Source organism: Pleurodeles waltl, chromosome 7, assembly GCF_031143425.1.
Source record: "Pleurodeles waltl isolate 20211129_DDA chromosome 7, aPleWal1.hap1.20221129, whole genome shotgun sequence".
Classification (NCBI taxonomy): domain Eukaryota; kingdom Metazoa; phylum Chordata; class Amphibia; order Caudata; family Salamandridae; genus Pleurodeles; species Pleurodeles waltl.
The window spans coordinates 528,091,718-528,105,874 of record NC_090446.1 but is presented as its reverse complement, the minus strand read 5'-3'; the positions used below and the strand labels follow the sequence as shown (position 1 = coordinate 528,105,874).

The 14,157-nt window shown below is 49.2% G+C and overlaps 1 protein-coding gene across 1 annotated transcript; it reads right to left on the bottom strand.

Annotated features, from left to right (window-relative positions):
- Window positions 1-422: 422 nt before the first annotated feature.
- LOC138246907 (general transcription factor II-I repeat domain-containing protein 2-like) lies at window positions 423-13,393 on the bottom strand. Its single transcript, XM_069201653.1, is given in 2 exon segments — window positions 423-1,432; window positions 12,448-13,393. Coding segments are annotated over 2 exon segments (1,923 nt in total). The 5' UTR covers window positions 13,361-13,393.
- Between the last annotated feature and the right edge of the window lie 764 nt (window positions 13,394-14,157).

Sequence of the window (14,157 nt, the reverse complement as noted above, 5' to 3'; positions counted from 1 at the left end):
AGAGTCTTTTCTAAGAGATTAATGTCTGAATCGTGGCTACAAAGGCACAATGCAAATGGAAGAAAATAATATTATAGGGATATTGCAAGTCCCTGAGGTGTTCTGTGATGATATAGAGCAGGGGTGTCAAACTCAAATTCATCGGGGGCCGCATCAGCAGTTTGGTCACCCTCAAAGGGCCGGTTGTATCTGTAGGACTATGTGTCCACTCTTTATTATCATAAATTATTGTCACTGCATTCAATTATTACTGTTTTTTGTAATGATGTAAGTAATAACTAGCTCTGAAAGCAGAAACATAGTCAGAATAATGGCAAGTAGATATTCAAATGTACAATTATTGTACAATTTATTGAAAAATGATTTTTGGTAACAGACAGTATTTTTTTTTTAAACATACAAATATTGCCAAACACTGTTTATTACACATATGGCAAACACAAGGCATTAACTTTTTTTTTACTTTTCTGACTAGATGGCTGACATCGTTTTCCTGAGGTCAGTCCATCGATGTCTGGCGTTAGGTCTTGTGCTGTAGCAATCCGCAAAACAGCATGGAGGTTATCATCAGTGATGCGTGATCTGAGCTTGGTCTTGTTCAGATTCATGACTGAAAACATCTGTTCACATAGATAGGTGCTCCCAAACATGGACAGAACACGTGCAGCTTGAAGTCGGAGCTGTGGCATCAAAGCAGGGGGGAGGAGAAGGTAAAAGTCGTCGACTGTCGCATCCTGGAACTTCGCTTTCAGGCTGCTGTTACACTGAAGTTCTATTAATTCCATTTGAAGGTGATGTGGTGCACTGTCAACATCGATGTTGAAGGGATTGGCAAAGCTGGTAAAGGTTAAGTTTTGTTCTTTAAAGTCAAAAAAGCGGCGATTGAATTCATCAATCAGCCGATTCACTTTGGTACCCAATCGAGCACATGAAAAAGTACCTGGGAATGAGGTTGAGATGCTCTGGCAGATAGGAAAGTGGGCAAGACTGTCTTTTTCAAGCTGTCACTTCCATAGGCGCAGTTTCTCCTGGAAAGCTGTTATTGTCTCATACATTGAGGTTATGACTTGTTTGCGGCCCTGCAGCCTCAGATTCAGTTGGGCGAGATGCTCTGTTATGTCACACAACATGGCAAAATCGCACAGCCAGTTTGGATCTGACAGTTCTGACAAGGGCTTCCCTTTACTTTGCATAAAAAGAGTAATTTCTTCCAAAAGCTCAAAAAATCTCTTGAGAACTGTGCTCCTACTCAGCCACCTTACTTCTGTATGGTATGGCACATCTGTATGTTCCATGCCCACCTCCTTCAAAAATTGTTGGAACTGACGATGATTCAGACCCCGTGCACGCAGAAAATTCACTGTTTTCGTGACTGTGGACATTATGTTATCCAGTTGCAGAACCTTGCTGTAGGAAGTTGGCTCTGTATGCACTATTTCAAAGTAAGGAATAGTATGCACAGAGTCCATGGGTTCCCCTTAGAGGTAAGATAGTGGCAAAAAGAGATAATACTAATGCTCTATTTTGTGGTAGTGTGGTCGAGCAGTAGGCTTATCAAAGGAGTAGTGTTAAGCATTTGTTGTACATACACACAGGCAATAAATGAGGAACACACACTCAGAGACAAATCCAGGCCAAAAGGTTTTGTTATAGAAAAATATCTTTTCTTAGTTTATTTTAAGAACCACAGGTTCAAATTCTACATGTAATATCTCATTTGAAAGGTATTGCAGGTAAGTACTTTAGGAACTTTGAATAATTACAGTAGCTTATATACTTTTCACATAAAACACAAATAGCTGTTTTGAAAGTGGACACAGTGCAATTTTCACAGTTCCTGGGGGAGGTAAGTTATTGTTAGTTTTAGCAGGTAAGTAAATCACTTACAAGTCTCAGGTTTGGGTCCAAGGTAGCCCACCGTTGGGGGTTCAGAGCAACCCCAAAGTTACCACACCAGCAGCTCAGGGCCGGTCAGGTGCAGAGGTCAAAGAGGTGCCCAAAACACATAGGCTTCAATGGAGAGAAGGGGGTGCCCCGGTTCCGGTCGGCCAGCAGGTAAGTACCCGCGTCTTCGGAGGGCAGACCAGGGTTTTGTAGGGCACCGGGGGGGACACAAGTCAGCACAAAAAGTACACCCTCAGCAGCGTGGGGGCGGCCGGGTGCAGTGTGCAAACACGCGTCGGGTTTTCAATGGTTTTCAATGAGAGACCAAGGGATCTCTTCAGCGGTGCAGGCAGGCAAGGGGGGGGGGCTCCTCGGGGTAGCCACCACCTGGGCAAGGGAGAGGGCCTCCTGGGGGTCACTCCTGCACAGGAGTTCCGTTCCTTTAGGCGCTGGGGGCTGCGGGTGCAGGGTCTTTTCCAGCCGTCGGGAAATGGAGTTCAGGCAGTCGCGGTCAGGGGGAGCCTCGGGATTCCCTCTGCAGGCGTCGCTGTGGGGGCTCAGGGGGGACAACTTTGGTTACTCACAGTCTCGGAGTCGCCGGAGGGTCCTCCCTGAGGTGTTGGTTCTCCACCAGTCGAGTCGGGGTCGCCGGGTGCAGTGTTGCAAGTCTCACGCTTCTTGCGGGGGGTTGCAGGGGTCTTTAAATCTGCTCCTTTGAAAACAAAGTTGCAGTCTTTTTGGAGCAGGGCCGCTGTCCTCGGGAGTTTCTTGTCTTTCTTGAAGCAGGGCAGTCCTCTGAGGATTCAGAGGTCGCTGGTCCTTTGGAAAGCGTCGCTGGAGCAGGTTTCTTTGGAAGGCAGGAGACAGGCCGGTAGGACTGGGGCCAAAGCAGTTGGTGTCTTCTGTTCTTCTTCTGCAGGGGTTTTTCAGCTCAGCAGTCCTCTTCTTCTTGTAGTTTCAGGAATCTAAATTCTTAGGTTCAGGGGAGCCCTTAAATACTAAATTTAAGGGCGTGTTTAGGTCTGGGGGGTTAGTAGCCAATGGCTACTAGCCCTGAGGGTGGGTACACCCTCTTTGTGCCTCCTCCCAAGGGGAGGGGGTCACATCCCTAATCCTATTGGGGAATCCTCCATCTGCAAGATGGAGGATTTCTAAAAGTTAGAGTCACTTCAGTTCAGGACACCTTAGGGGCTGTCCTGACTGGCCAGTGACTCCTCCTTGTTATTCTCATTATCTCCTCCGGTCTTGCCGCCAAAAGTGGGGCCGTGGCCGGAGGGGGCGGGCAACTCCACTAGCTGGAGTGCCCTGCGGTGCTGGAACAAAGGGGGTAAGCCTTTGAGGCTCACCGCCAGGTGTTACAGCTCCTGCCTGGGGGAGGTGATAGCATCTCCACCCAGTGCAGGCTTTGTTACTGGCCTCAGAGTGACAAAGGCACTCTCCCCGTGGGGCCAGCAACATGTCTCGGTTGTGGCAGGCTGCTGGAACCAGTCAGCCTACACAGATAGTCGGTTAAGGTTTCAGGGGGCACCTCTAAGGTGCCCTCTGGGGTGTATTTCACAATAAAATGTACACTGGCATCAGTGTGCATTTATTGTGCTGAGAAGTTTGATACCAAACTTCCCAGTTTTCAGTGTAGCCATTATGGTGCTGTGGAGTCCGTGTTTGACAGACTCCCAGACCATGTACTCTTATGGCTACCCTGCACTTACAATGTTTAAGGTTTGGCTTAGACACTGTAGGGGCACAGTACTCATGCACTGGTGCCCTCACCTATGGTATAGTGCACCCTGCCTTAGGGCTGTAAGGCCTACTAGAGGGGTGACTTATCTATACTGCATAGGCAGTGTGAGGTTGGCATGGCACCCTGAGGGGAGTGCCATGTCGACTTACTCGTTTTGTTCTCACCAGCACACACAAGCTGGCAAGCAGTGTGTCTGTGCTGAGTGAGGGGTCCCCAGGGTGGCATACGATATGCTGCAGCCCTTAGAGACCTTCCCTGGCATCAGGGCCCTTGGTACCAGGGGTACCAGTTACAAGGGACTTACCTGGATGCCAGGGTGTGCCAATTGTGGAATCAAAAGTACAGGTTAGGGAAAGAACACTGGTGCTGGGGCCTGGTTAGCAGGCCTCAGCACACTTTCAATTCAAAACATAGCATCAGCAAAGGCAAAAAGTCAGGGGGTAACCATGCCAAGGAGGCATTTCCTTACACAACCCCCCCCCAAACGAAAGAGGATGAGACTAACCTTTCCCAAGAGAGTCTTCATTTTCTAAGTGGAAGAACCTGGAAAGGTCATCTGCATTGGCATGGGCAGTCCCAGGTCTGTGTTCCACTATAAAGTCCATTCCCTGTAGGGAGATGGACCACCTCAACAGTTTTGGATTTTCACCTTTCATTTGCATCAGCCATCTGAGAGGTCTGTGGTCAGTCTGAACTAGGAAGTGAGTACCAAAGAGGTATAGTCTCAGCTTCTTCAGGGACCAAACCACAGCAAAGGCCTCCCTCTCAATGGCACTCCAACGCTGCTCCCTGGGGAGTAACCTTCTGCTAATGAAAGCAACAGGCTGGTCAAGGCCATCATCATTTGTTTGGGACAAAACTGCCCCTATCCCATGTTCAGAGGCATCTGTTTGCACAATGAACTGCTTGGAGTAATCTGGAGCTTTTAGAACTGGTGCTGTGCACATAGCTTGTTTCAGGGTGTCAAAGGCCTGTTGGCATTCTACAGTCCAGTTTACTTTCTTGGGCATTTTCTTGGAGGTGAGTTCTGTGAGGGCTGTCACAATGGATCCATATCCCTTCACAAACCTCCTATAGTACCCAGTCAAGCCAAGGAATGCCCTGACTTGAGTCTGGGTTTTTGGAGCTGCCCAGTCCAGAATAGTCTGGATCGTAGGCAGGAGTGGCTGAACTTGGCCTCCACCTACAAGGTGTCCCAAGTAAACCACAGTTCCCTGCCCTATCTGGCATTTGGATGCCTTGATAGAGAGGCCTGCAGATTGCAGAGCCTTCAAAACCTTCTTCAGGTGGACCAGGTGATCCTGCCAGTTGGAGCTAAAGACAGCAATATCGTCAAGATAAGCTGCACTGAAGGACTCCAAGCCGGCAAGGACTTGATTCACCAACCTTTGGAAGGTGGCAGGGGCATTCTTTAAACCAAAGGGCATAACAGTGAACTGATAATGCCCATCAGGTGTGGAGAATGCTGTCTTTTCTTTTGCTCCAGGGGCCATTTTGATTTGCCAGTACCCTGCTGTTAAGTCAAAGGTACTTAAGAATTTGGCAGCCCCTAATTTATCAATCAGCTCATCAGCTCTAGGAATGGGATGGGCATCTGTCTTGGTGACAGAGTTAAGTCCTCTGTAGTCCACACAAAACCTCATCTCTCTCTTTCCATCTTTGGGGTGAGGTTTGGGGACTAAGACCACTGGGCTAGCCCAGGGGCTGTCAGAGTACTCAATTACTCCCAATTCCAGCATCTTGTGGACTTCCACCTTGATGCTCTCCTTAACTTGATCAGACTGTCTGAATATTTTGTTTTTGACAGGCATGCTGTCTCCTGTGTCCACATCATGGGTACACAGGTGTGTCTGACCAGGGGTTAGGGAAAAGAGCTCAGCAAACTGTTGCAGGACCTTCCTACAGTCAGCTTGCTGTTGGCCAGAGAGGGTGTCTGAATAGATCACTCCATCTACTGAGCCATCATTAGGGTCTGATGACAGAAGATCAGGGAGAGGCTCACTCTCAGCTTCCTGATCTTCATCTGTTACCATTAACAGATTTACATCAGCCCTGTCATGGAAGAGCTTAAGGCGGTTCACATGGATCGCCCTCTTGGGGCTCCTGCTTGTGCCCAGGTCTACCAGATAGGTGACCTGACTCTTCCTCTCTAGCACTGGGTAAGGGCCACTCCATTTGTCCTGAAGTGCCCTGGGAGCCACAGGCTCCAAACCCCAGACTTTCTGCCCTGGTTGAAATTCAACCAGTGCAGCCTTTTGGTCATACCAACACTTCTGGAGCTGTTGGCTGGCCTCAAGGTTTTTGCTTGCCTTTTCCATGTACTCTGCCATCCTTGAGCGAAGGCCAAGTACATAGTCCACTATGTCTTGTTTAGGCTCATGAAGAGGTCTCTCCCAGCCTTCTTTCACAAGAGCTAGTGGTCCCCTTACAGGGTGGCCAAACAGAAGTTCAAAGGGTGAGAACCCTACTCCCTTCTGAGGCACCTCTCTGTAAGCGAAAAGCAGACATGGCAAGAGGACATCCCATCTCCTTTTGAGTTTTTCTGGGAGCCCCATGATCATGCCCTTTAATGTCTTGTTGAACCTCTCAACAAGGCCATTAGTTTGTGGATGATAGGGTGTAGTGAATTTATAAGTCACTCCACACTCATTCCACATGTGTTTTAGGTATGCTGACATGAAGTTGGTACCTCTGTCAGACACCACCTCCTTAGGGAAGCCCACTCTGGTAAAGATACCAATGAGGGCCTTGGCTACTGCAGGGGCAGTAGTCGACCTAAGGGGAATAGCTTCAGGATACCTAGTAGCATGATCCACTACTACTAGGATGTACATATTTCCTGAGGCTGTGGGAGGTTCCAGTGGACCCACTATGTCCACACCCACTCTTTCAAAGGGGACCCCCACCACTGGAAGTGGAATGAGGGGGGCCTTTGGATGTCCACCTGTCTTACCACTGGCTTGACAGGTGGGACAGGAGGTGCAAAACTGCTTAACCTTCTGGGACATGTTGGGCCAGTAGAAGTGGTTGACTAACCTCTCCCACGTCTTGGTTTGTCCCAAATGCCCAGCAAGGGGAATATCATGGGCTAAGGTCAGAATAAACTCTCTGAACCCCTGAGGCACTACCACTCTCCTAGTGGCACCAGGTTTGGGATCTCTTGCCTCAGTGTACAGGAGTCCATCTTCCCAATAGACCCTATGTGTTCCATTTTTCTTGCCTTTGGACTCTTCAGCAGCTTGCTGCCTAAGGCCTTCAAGAGAGGGACAGGTTTCTTGTCCCTTACACAACTCTTCCCTTGAGGGTCCCCCTGGGCCCAAGAGCTCAACCTGATAAGGTTCCAGCTCCATAGGCTCAGTTCCCTCAGAGGGCAGAACTTCTTCCTGAGAAGAGAGGCTCTCTTTTTCTTGTTGTGTTGCAGCTGGTTTCCCAGCTGACTTTCCTTTTCTCTTGGTAGGCTGGGCCTTTCTTCCAGACTCCAGCTCTACTTTTTCACCCTGTGCCTTGCACTGTGCCCTTGTCTTGACACACACCAGTTCAGGGATACCCAGCATGGCTGCATGGGTTTTCAGTTCTACCTCAGCCCATGCTGAGGACTCCAGGTCATTTCCAAGCAAACAGTCTACTGGGATATTTGAGGAGACCACCACCTGTTTCAGGCCATTGACCCCTCCCCACTCTAAAGTTACCATTGCCATGGGATGTACTTTAGTTTGATTGTCAGCATTGGTGACTGGATAGGTTTGTCCAGTCAGGTATTGGCCAGGGGAAACCAGTTTCTCTGTCACCATAGTGACACTGGCACCTGTATCCCTCAGGCCCTCTACACTTGTCCCATTAATTAAGAGCTGCTGCCTGTATTTTTGCATGTTAGGGGGCCAGGCAGCCAGTGTGGCTAAATCCACCCCACCCTCAGAGACTAATGTAGCTTCAGTGTGACACCTGATTTGCTCTGGGCACACTGTTGATCCCACTTGGAGACTGGCCATTCCAGTTTTAGCTGGAGTGGAGTTAGAAGTGGTATCTTTCTTGGGACAGGCCTTGTCTCCAGTTTGGTGTCCAGACTGACTACAGCTACGACACCAGGCCTTTTTGGGATCAAAGTTTTTACCCTTGTACCCAGGATTGTTTTGTGAAGAGGCTCTGGGCCCACCCTCCTGTGCAGGTTTTTGGGGGCCTGTAGAAGACTCTTTACTATTTTTGTTTTGGCTGTCTCACCACCCTTCCCCTGGGGAGGTTTTGTGACCCCTTTCTTTTGGTCACCCCCTGTGGAAGTTTTGGACACCCTAGTCTTGACCCAATGGTCCACCTTCTTTCCCAATTCTTTGGGAGAAATTGGTCCTAGGTCTACCAGATGCTGATGCAGTTTATCATTGAAACAATTACTTAATAGGTGTTCTTTCACAAATAAATTGTACAGCCCATCATAATTACTTACACCACTGCCTTGAATCAAACCATCTAGTGTTTTTACTGAGTAGTCTACAAAGTCAACCCAGGTCTGGCTCGAGGATTTTTTAGCCCCCCTGAATCTAATCCTATACTCCTCAGTGGAGAATCCAAAGCCCTCAATCAGGGTACCCTTCATGAGGTCATAAGATTCTGCATCTTTTCCAGAGAGTGTGAGGAGTCTATCCCTACACTTTCCTATGAACATTTCCCAAAGGAGAGCACCCCAGTGAGATTTGTTCACTTTTCTGGTTACACAAGCCCTCTCAAAAGCTGTGAACCATTTGGTGATGTCATCACCATCTTCATATTTAGTTACAATCCCTTTAGGGATTTTCAACATGTCAGGAGAATCTCTGACCCTATTTATGTTGCTGCCACCATTGATGGGTCCTAGGCCCATCTCTTGTCTTTCCCTTTCTATGGCTAGGATCTGTCTTTCCAAAGCCAATCTTTTGGCCATCCTGGCTAACTGGATGTCCTCTTCACTGGAGTTATCCTCAGTGATTTCAGAGAAGTTGGTCCCTCCTGTGAGGGAGCCAGCATCTCTGACTATTATGCTTGGAGTCAGGGCTTGAGAGGCCCTGTCTTCCCTAGATAGGACTGGTAGGGGGGAATCACCCTCCAAGTCACTATCATCATCCTCTGTGTTGCCATCCTCAGAGGGGTTGGCCTTTTCAAACTCTGCCAACAGCTCCTGGAGCTGTAGTTTGGAAGGTCTGGGGCCCATTACTATTTTCTTTATTTTACAGAGTGACCTTAGCTCCCTCATTTTAAGATGGAGGTAAGGTGTGGTGTCGAGTTCCACCACATTCATCCCTGCACTAGACATTATGCTTCTAAAAGTTGGAATACTTTTTAAGAATCTAAAAACTAGTTCTAGAATCTAATTCAAACTTTTACCAAACTTTTAAACTCTAAAATAAATGCTAAACAGGATCTAACACAAGGCCCTAGCAGGTCTTTTAAGAATTTAGAAAAAATAGTTCAAATTGCAAAAACAATTTCTAATGACAATTTTTGGAATTTGTCGTGTGATCAGGTATTGGCTGAGTAGTCCAGCAAATGCAAAGTCTTGTACCCCACCGCTGATCCACCAATGTAGGAAGTTGGCTCTGTATGCACTATTTCAAAGTAAGGAATAGTATGCACAGAGTCCAAGGGTTCCCCTTAGAGGTAAGATAGTGGCAAAAAGAGATAATACTAATGCTCTATTTTGTGGTAGTGTGGTCGAGCAGTAGGCTTATCAAAGGAGTAGTGTTAAGCATTTGTTGTACATACACACAGGCAATAAATGAGGAACACACACTCAGAGACAAATCCAGGCCAATAGGTTTTGTTATAGAAAAATATCTTTTCTTAGTTTATTTTAAGAACCACAGGTTCAAATTCTACATGTAATATCTCATTTGAAAGGTATTGCAGGTAAGTACTTTAGGAACTTTGAATAATTACAGTAGCATATATACTTTTCACATAAAACACAAATAGCTGTTTTAAAAGTGGACACTGCAATTTTCACAGTTCCTGGGGGAGGTAAGTTATTGTTAGTTTTAGCAGGTAAGTAAATCACTTACAAGTCTCAGGTTTGGGTCCAAGGTAGCCCACCGTTGGGGGTTCAGAGTAACCCCAAAGTTACCACACCAGCAGCTCAGGGCCAGTCAGGTGCAGAGGTCAAAGAGGTGCCCAAAACACATAGGCTTCAATGGAGAGAAGGGGGTGCCCCGGTTCCGGTCGGCCAGCAGGTAAGTACCTGCGTCTTCGGAGGGCAGACCAGGGGGGTTTTGTAGGGCACCGGGGGGGACACAAGTCAGCACAAAAAGTACACCCTCAGCAGTGTGGGGGCGGCTGGGTGCAGTATGCAAACACGTGTCGGGTTTTCAATGGTTTTCAATGAGAGACCAAGGGATCTCTTCAGCGGTGCAGGCAGGCAAGGGGGGGGCTCCTCGGGGTAGCCACCACCTGGGCAAGGGAGAGGGCCTCCTGGGGGTCACTCCTGCACAGGAGTTCCGTTCCTTTAGGCGCTGGGGGCTGCGGGTGCAGGGTCTTTTCCAGCCGTCGGGAAATGGAGTTCAGGCAGTCGCGGTCAGGGGGAGCCTCGGGATTCCCTCTGCAGGCGTCGCTGTGGGGGCTCAGGGGGGACAACTTTGGTTACTCACAGTCTCGGAGTCGCCGGAGGGTCCTCCCTGAGGTGTTGGTTCTCCACCAGTCGAGTCGGGGTCGCCGGGTGCAGTGTTGCAAGTCTCACGCTTCTTGCGGGGAGTTGCAAGGGTCTTTAAATCTGCTCCTTTGAAACAAAGTTGCAGTCTTTTTGGAGCAGGGCCGCTGTCCTCGGGAGTTTCTTGTCTTTCTTGAAGCAGGGCAGTCCTCTGAGGATTCAGAGGTCGCTGGTCCTTTGGAAAGCGTCGCTGGAGCAGGTTTCTTTGGAAGGCAGGAGACAGGCCGGTAAGACTGGGGCCAAAGCAGTTGGTGTCTTCTGTTCTTCTTCTGCAGGGGTTTTTCAGCTCAGCAGTCCTCTTCTTCTTGTAGTTTCAGGAATCTAAATTCTTAGGTTCAGGGGAGCCCTTAAATACTAAATTTAAGGGCGTGTTTAGGTCTGGGGGTTAGTAGCCAATGGCTACTAGCCCTGAGGGTGGGTACACCCTCTTTGTGCCTCCTCCCAAGGGGAGGGGGTCACATCCCTAATCCTATTGGGGAATCCTCCATCTGCAAGATGGAGGATTTCTAAAAGTTAGAGTCCCTTCAGCTCAGGACACCTTAGGGGCTGTCCTGACTGGCCAGTGACTCCTCCTTGTTATTCTCATTATCTCCTCCGGTCTTGCCGCCAAAAGTGGGGCCGTGGCCGGAGGGGGCGGGCAACTCCACTAGCTGGAGTGCCCTGCGGTGCTGGACCAAAGGGGGTAAGCCTTTGAGGCTCACCGCCAGGTGTTACAGCTCCTGCCTGGGGGAGGTGATAGCATCTCCACCCAGTGCAGGCTTTGTTACTGGCCTCAGAGTGACAAAGGCACTCTCCCCGTGGGTCCAGCAACATGTCTCGGTTGTGGCAGGCTGCTGGAACCAGTCAGCCTACACAGATAGTCGGTTAAGGTTTCAGGGGGCACCTCTACGGTGCCCTCTGGGGTGTATTTCACAATAAAATGTACACTGGCATCAGTGTGCATTTATTGTGCTGAGAAGTTTGATACCAAACTTCCCAGTTTTCAGTGTAGCCATTATGGTGCTGTGGAGTCCGTGTTTGACAGACTCCCAGACCATGTACTCTTATGGCTACCCTGCACTTACAATGTCTAAGGTTTGGCCTAGACACTGTAGGGGCACAGTACTCATGCACTGGTGCCCTCACCTATGGTATAGTGCACCCTGCCTTAGGGCTGTAAGGCCTACTAGAGGGGTGACTTATCTATACTGCATAGGCAGTGTGAGGTTGGCATGGCACCCTGAGGGGAGTGCCATGTCGACTTACTCGTTTTGTTCTCACCAGCACACACAAGCTGGCAAGCAGTGTGTCTGTGCTGAGTGAGGGGTCCCCAGGGTGGCATAAGATATGCTGCAGCCCTTAGAGACCTTCCCTGGCATCAGGGCCCTTGGTACCAGGGGTACCAGTTACAAGGGACTTACCTGGATGCCAGGGTGTGCCAATTGTGGAATCAAAAGTACAGGTTAGGGAAAGAACACTGGTGCTGGGGCCTGGTTAGCAGGCCTCAGCACACTTTCAATTCAAAACATAGCACAGCAAAGGCAAAAAGTCAGGGGGTAACCATGCCAAGGAGGCATTTCCTTACACTTGCCACACAGAGGCCCTCATTCTGACCCTGGCGGTCTTTGACCGCCAGGGCGGAGGACCGCGGGAGCACCGCCGACAAGCCGGCGGTGCTTCAATGGGGATTCCGACCGCGGCGGTAAAGCCGCGGTCGGACCGGCACCACTGGCGGGGTCCCGCCAGTGTACCGCGGCCCCATTGAATCCTCCGCGGCGGCGCAGCTTGCTGCACCGCCGCGGGGATTCTGACCCCCCCTACCGCCATCCAGATCCCGGCGGTCGGACCGCCGAGATCCGGATGGCGGTAGGGGGGGTCGCGGGGCCCCTGGGGGCCCCTGCAGTGCCCATGCCACTGGCATGGGCATTGCAGGGGCCCCCGTAAGAGGGCCCCTAAATGTATTTCACTGTCTGCTGCGCAGACAGTGAAATACGCGACGGGTGCAACTGCACCCGTCGCACAGCTTCCACTCCGCCGGCTCGATTCCGAGCCGGCTTCATCGTGGAAGCCTCTTTCCCGCTGGGCTGGCTGGCGGTCTGAAGGAGACCGCCCGCCAGCCCAGCGGGAAAGTCAGAATTACCGCCGCGGTCTTTCGACCGCGGAACGGTAACCTGACGGCGGGACTTTGGCGGGCGGCCTCCGCCGCCCGCCAAGGTCAGAATGAGGGCCAGAGTTTCTTGGTGGATAATGCAGTGATAAGTTATCAGCGGCGTGTGGCAATTACTTTTTTTCATTTTCTCTTTTAACAGTCCAACCAAGCCATTTCTCTCTCCACACATTGCTGGAGCGCCATCAGTAGTAAGTCCCACCAACTTTTCCCAAGGTAATTTCATTTTATTTATGAATTCCTCCACTGCATTGAAGATGTCCCTCCCAGTTGTTGTCCCATACATGGCGACCACATCCAAGAGCTCCTCACTGACAGACAAGTCTTCCTTCACACCTCTTACAAAAATAGCTAGATGAGCTGTATCAGTATTGTCAGTGCTTTCATCAACAGCTAATGAAAATGCCAGATAACTGCATGCCTCTTCAGCCAACTTTGTTTTAAGATTACAGGGTAAGTCCCTGACTCGGTCTGTGATGGTGTTTCTTGACAAGCTGACATTGTTAAAAGCCTGTCTCTGCTCAGGGCACACCTGTTCACATACCTTCAGCATACACTGCTTTACAAATGCACCTTCTGAAAAGCACTTTGATGCTCGCGCAATTTCTTCAGCCACAAGATAGCTGGGTTTCACTGCTGCATCATTTTTTGCTGTCATTTTTGCAAAAATATTCCGTTGAGAATGCAGGCTACCTTTTAATCCTTGGACTTTTTGTTGCTTTTCCTGGTGGCTAAGGTTAGCAAATTTGGCTCCATGTTTGGTCTCAAAGTGCCGGCGTAAATTGTATTCCTTCATCACTGCCACTGCCTCATAGCAAATAAGACATACCGGCTTGTCTCCATTAATCACAAACATGTATTCACTTTCCCATCTCTCCTGAAATTGCCTTCCCTCTGCATCAACTTTTCTTTTCTTGGACATTTTTGGGTTATTTGATTGTAGTTTATGGTCCCTATACCACTGTAAAGTGACACGGAAGTGGTCAGTATATCCAAAGTTTACCGCTCAGACTTTTAAGCAGAATAATAAGCAGACCCCCCCTCCCCCTACATACATCATATGTACTTACAGTACAGGAGAGAAGGGTTCAGGCAGCCATTGGATCTGTCACATCACAGGATGGCATGCGCTCAATATAAAAACAAGTGGAGGTTTCCTGAATGCATGTAAAGTGGAGGTTTCCTGTGTAGAACGGCCGGCGCCGCTAGAGGGCAGACGTTCTCTGGCTTGTAGGCTGCCGCGCATGCGCTGAAGAGGCGGCTTTCTTGTGTCAAAAAAAAAAAAGCAAGAATAAAAGGTGAAGGCTGGCGGTCGGCGGGGGCTACACGGGCAACATGACGAGGTCTGGCGGGCCGGAGTCAGCCCGCGGGCCTTGTGTTTGACACCCGTGATATAGAGGAACAAGGTCGAAGGCTGAGCTACTTTATAAGGACATGGAACTCTGAGGTGACTTGCACTAGCCATATAATATACTTTTGGGAGTTCTTTATTCCTGGCGCCACCACCCAAAGACCTTGTGTGTTGCTCTTTCGTGTGAAAGAGGCAGGGTATTTTAAATCATGAAGAACAAAAGTAGTATCTATAGTGCATAAAAAAAGATATTTGTTATAAAAGATATTAGACTCAGTCTAATGATCCTCTGTTTTAATTTGAAAGTGTTGTAGCGCTGAATGAGCTGAAACAAGCAAGAGATTTCTGCTTTCCTATAATTGCCTAAA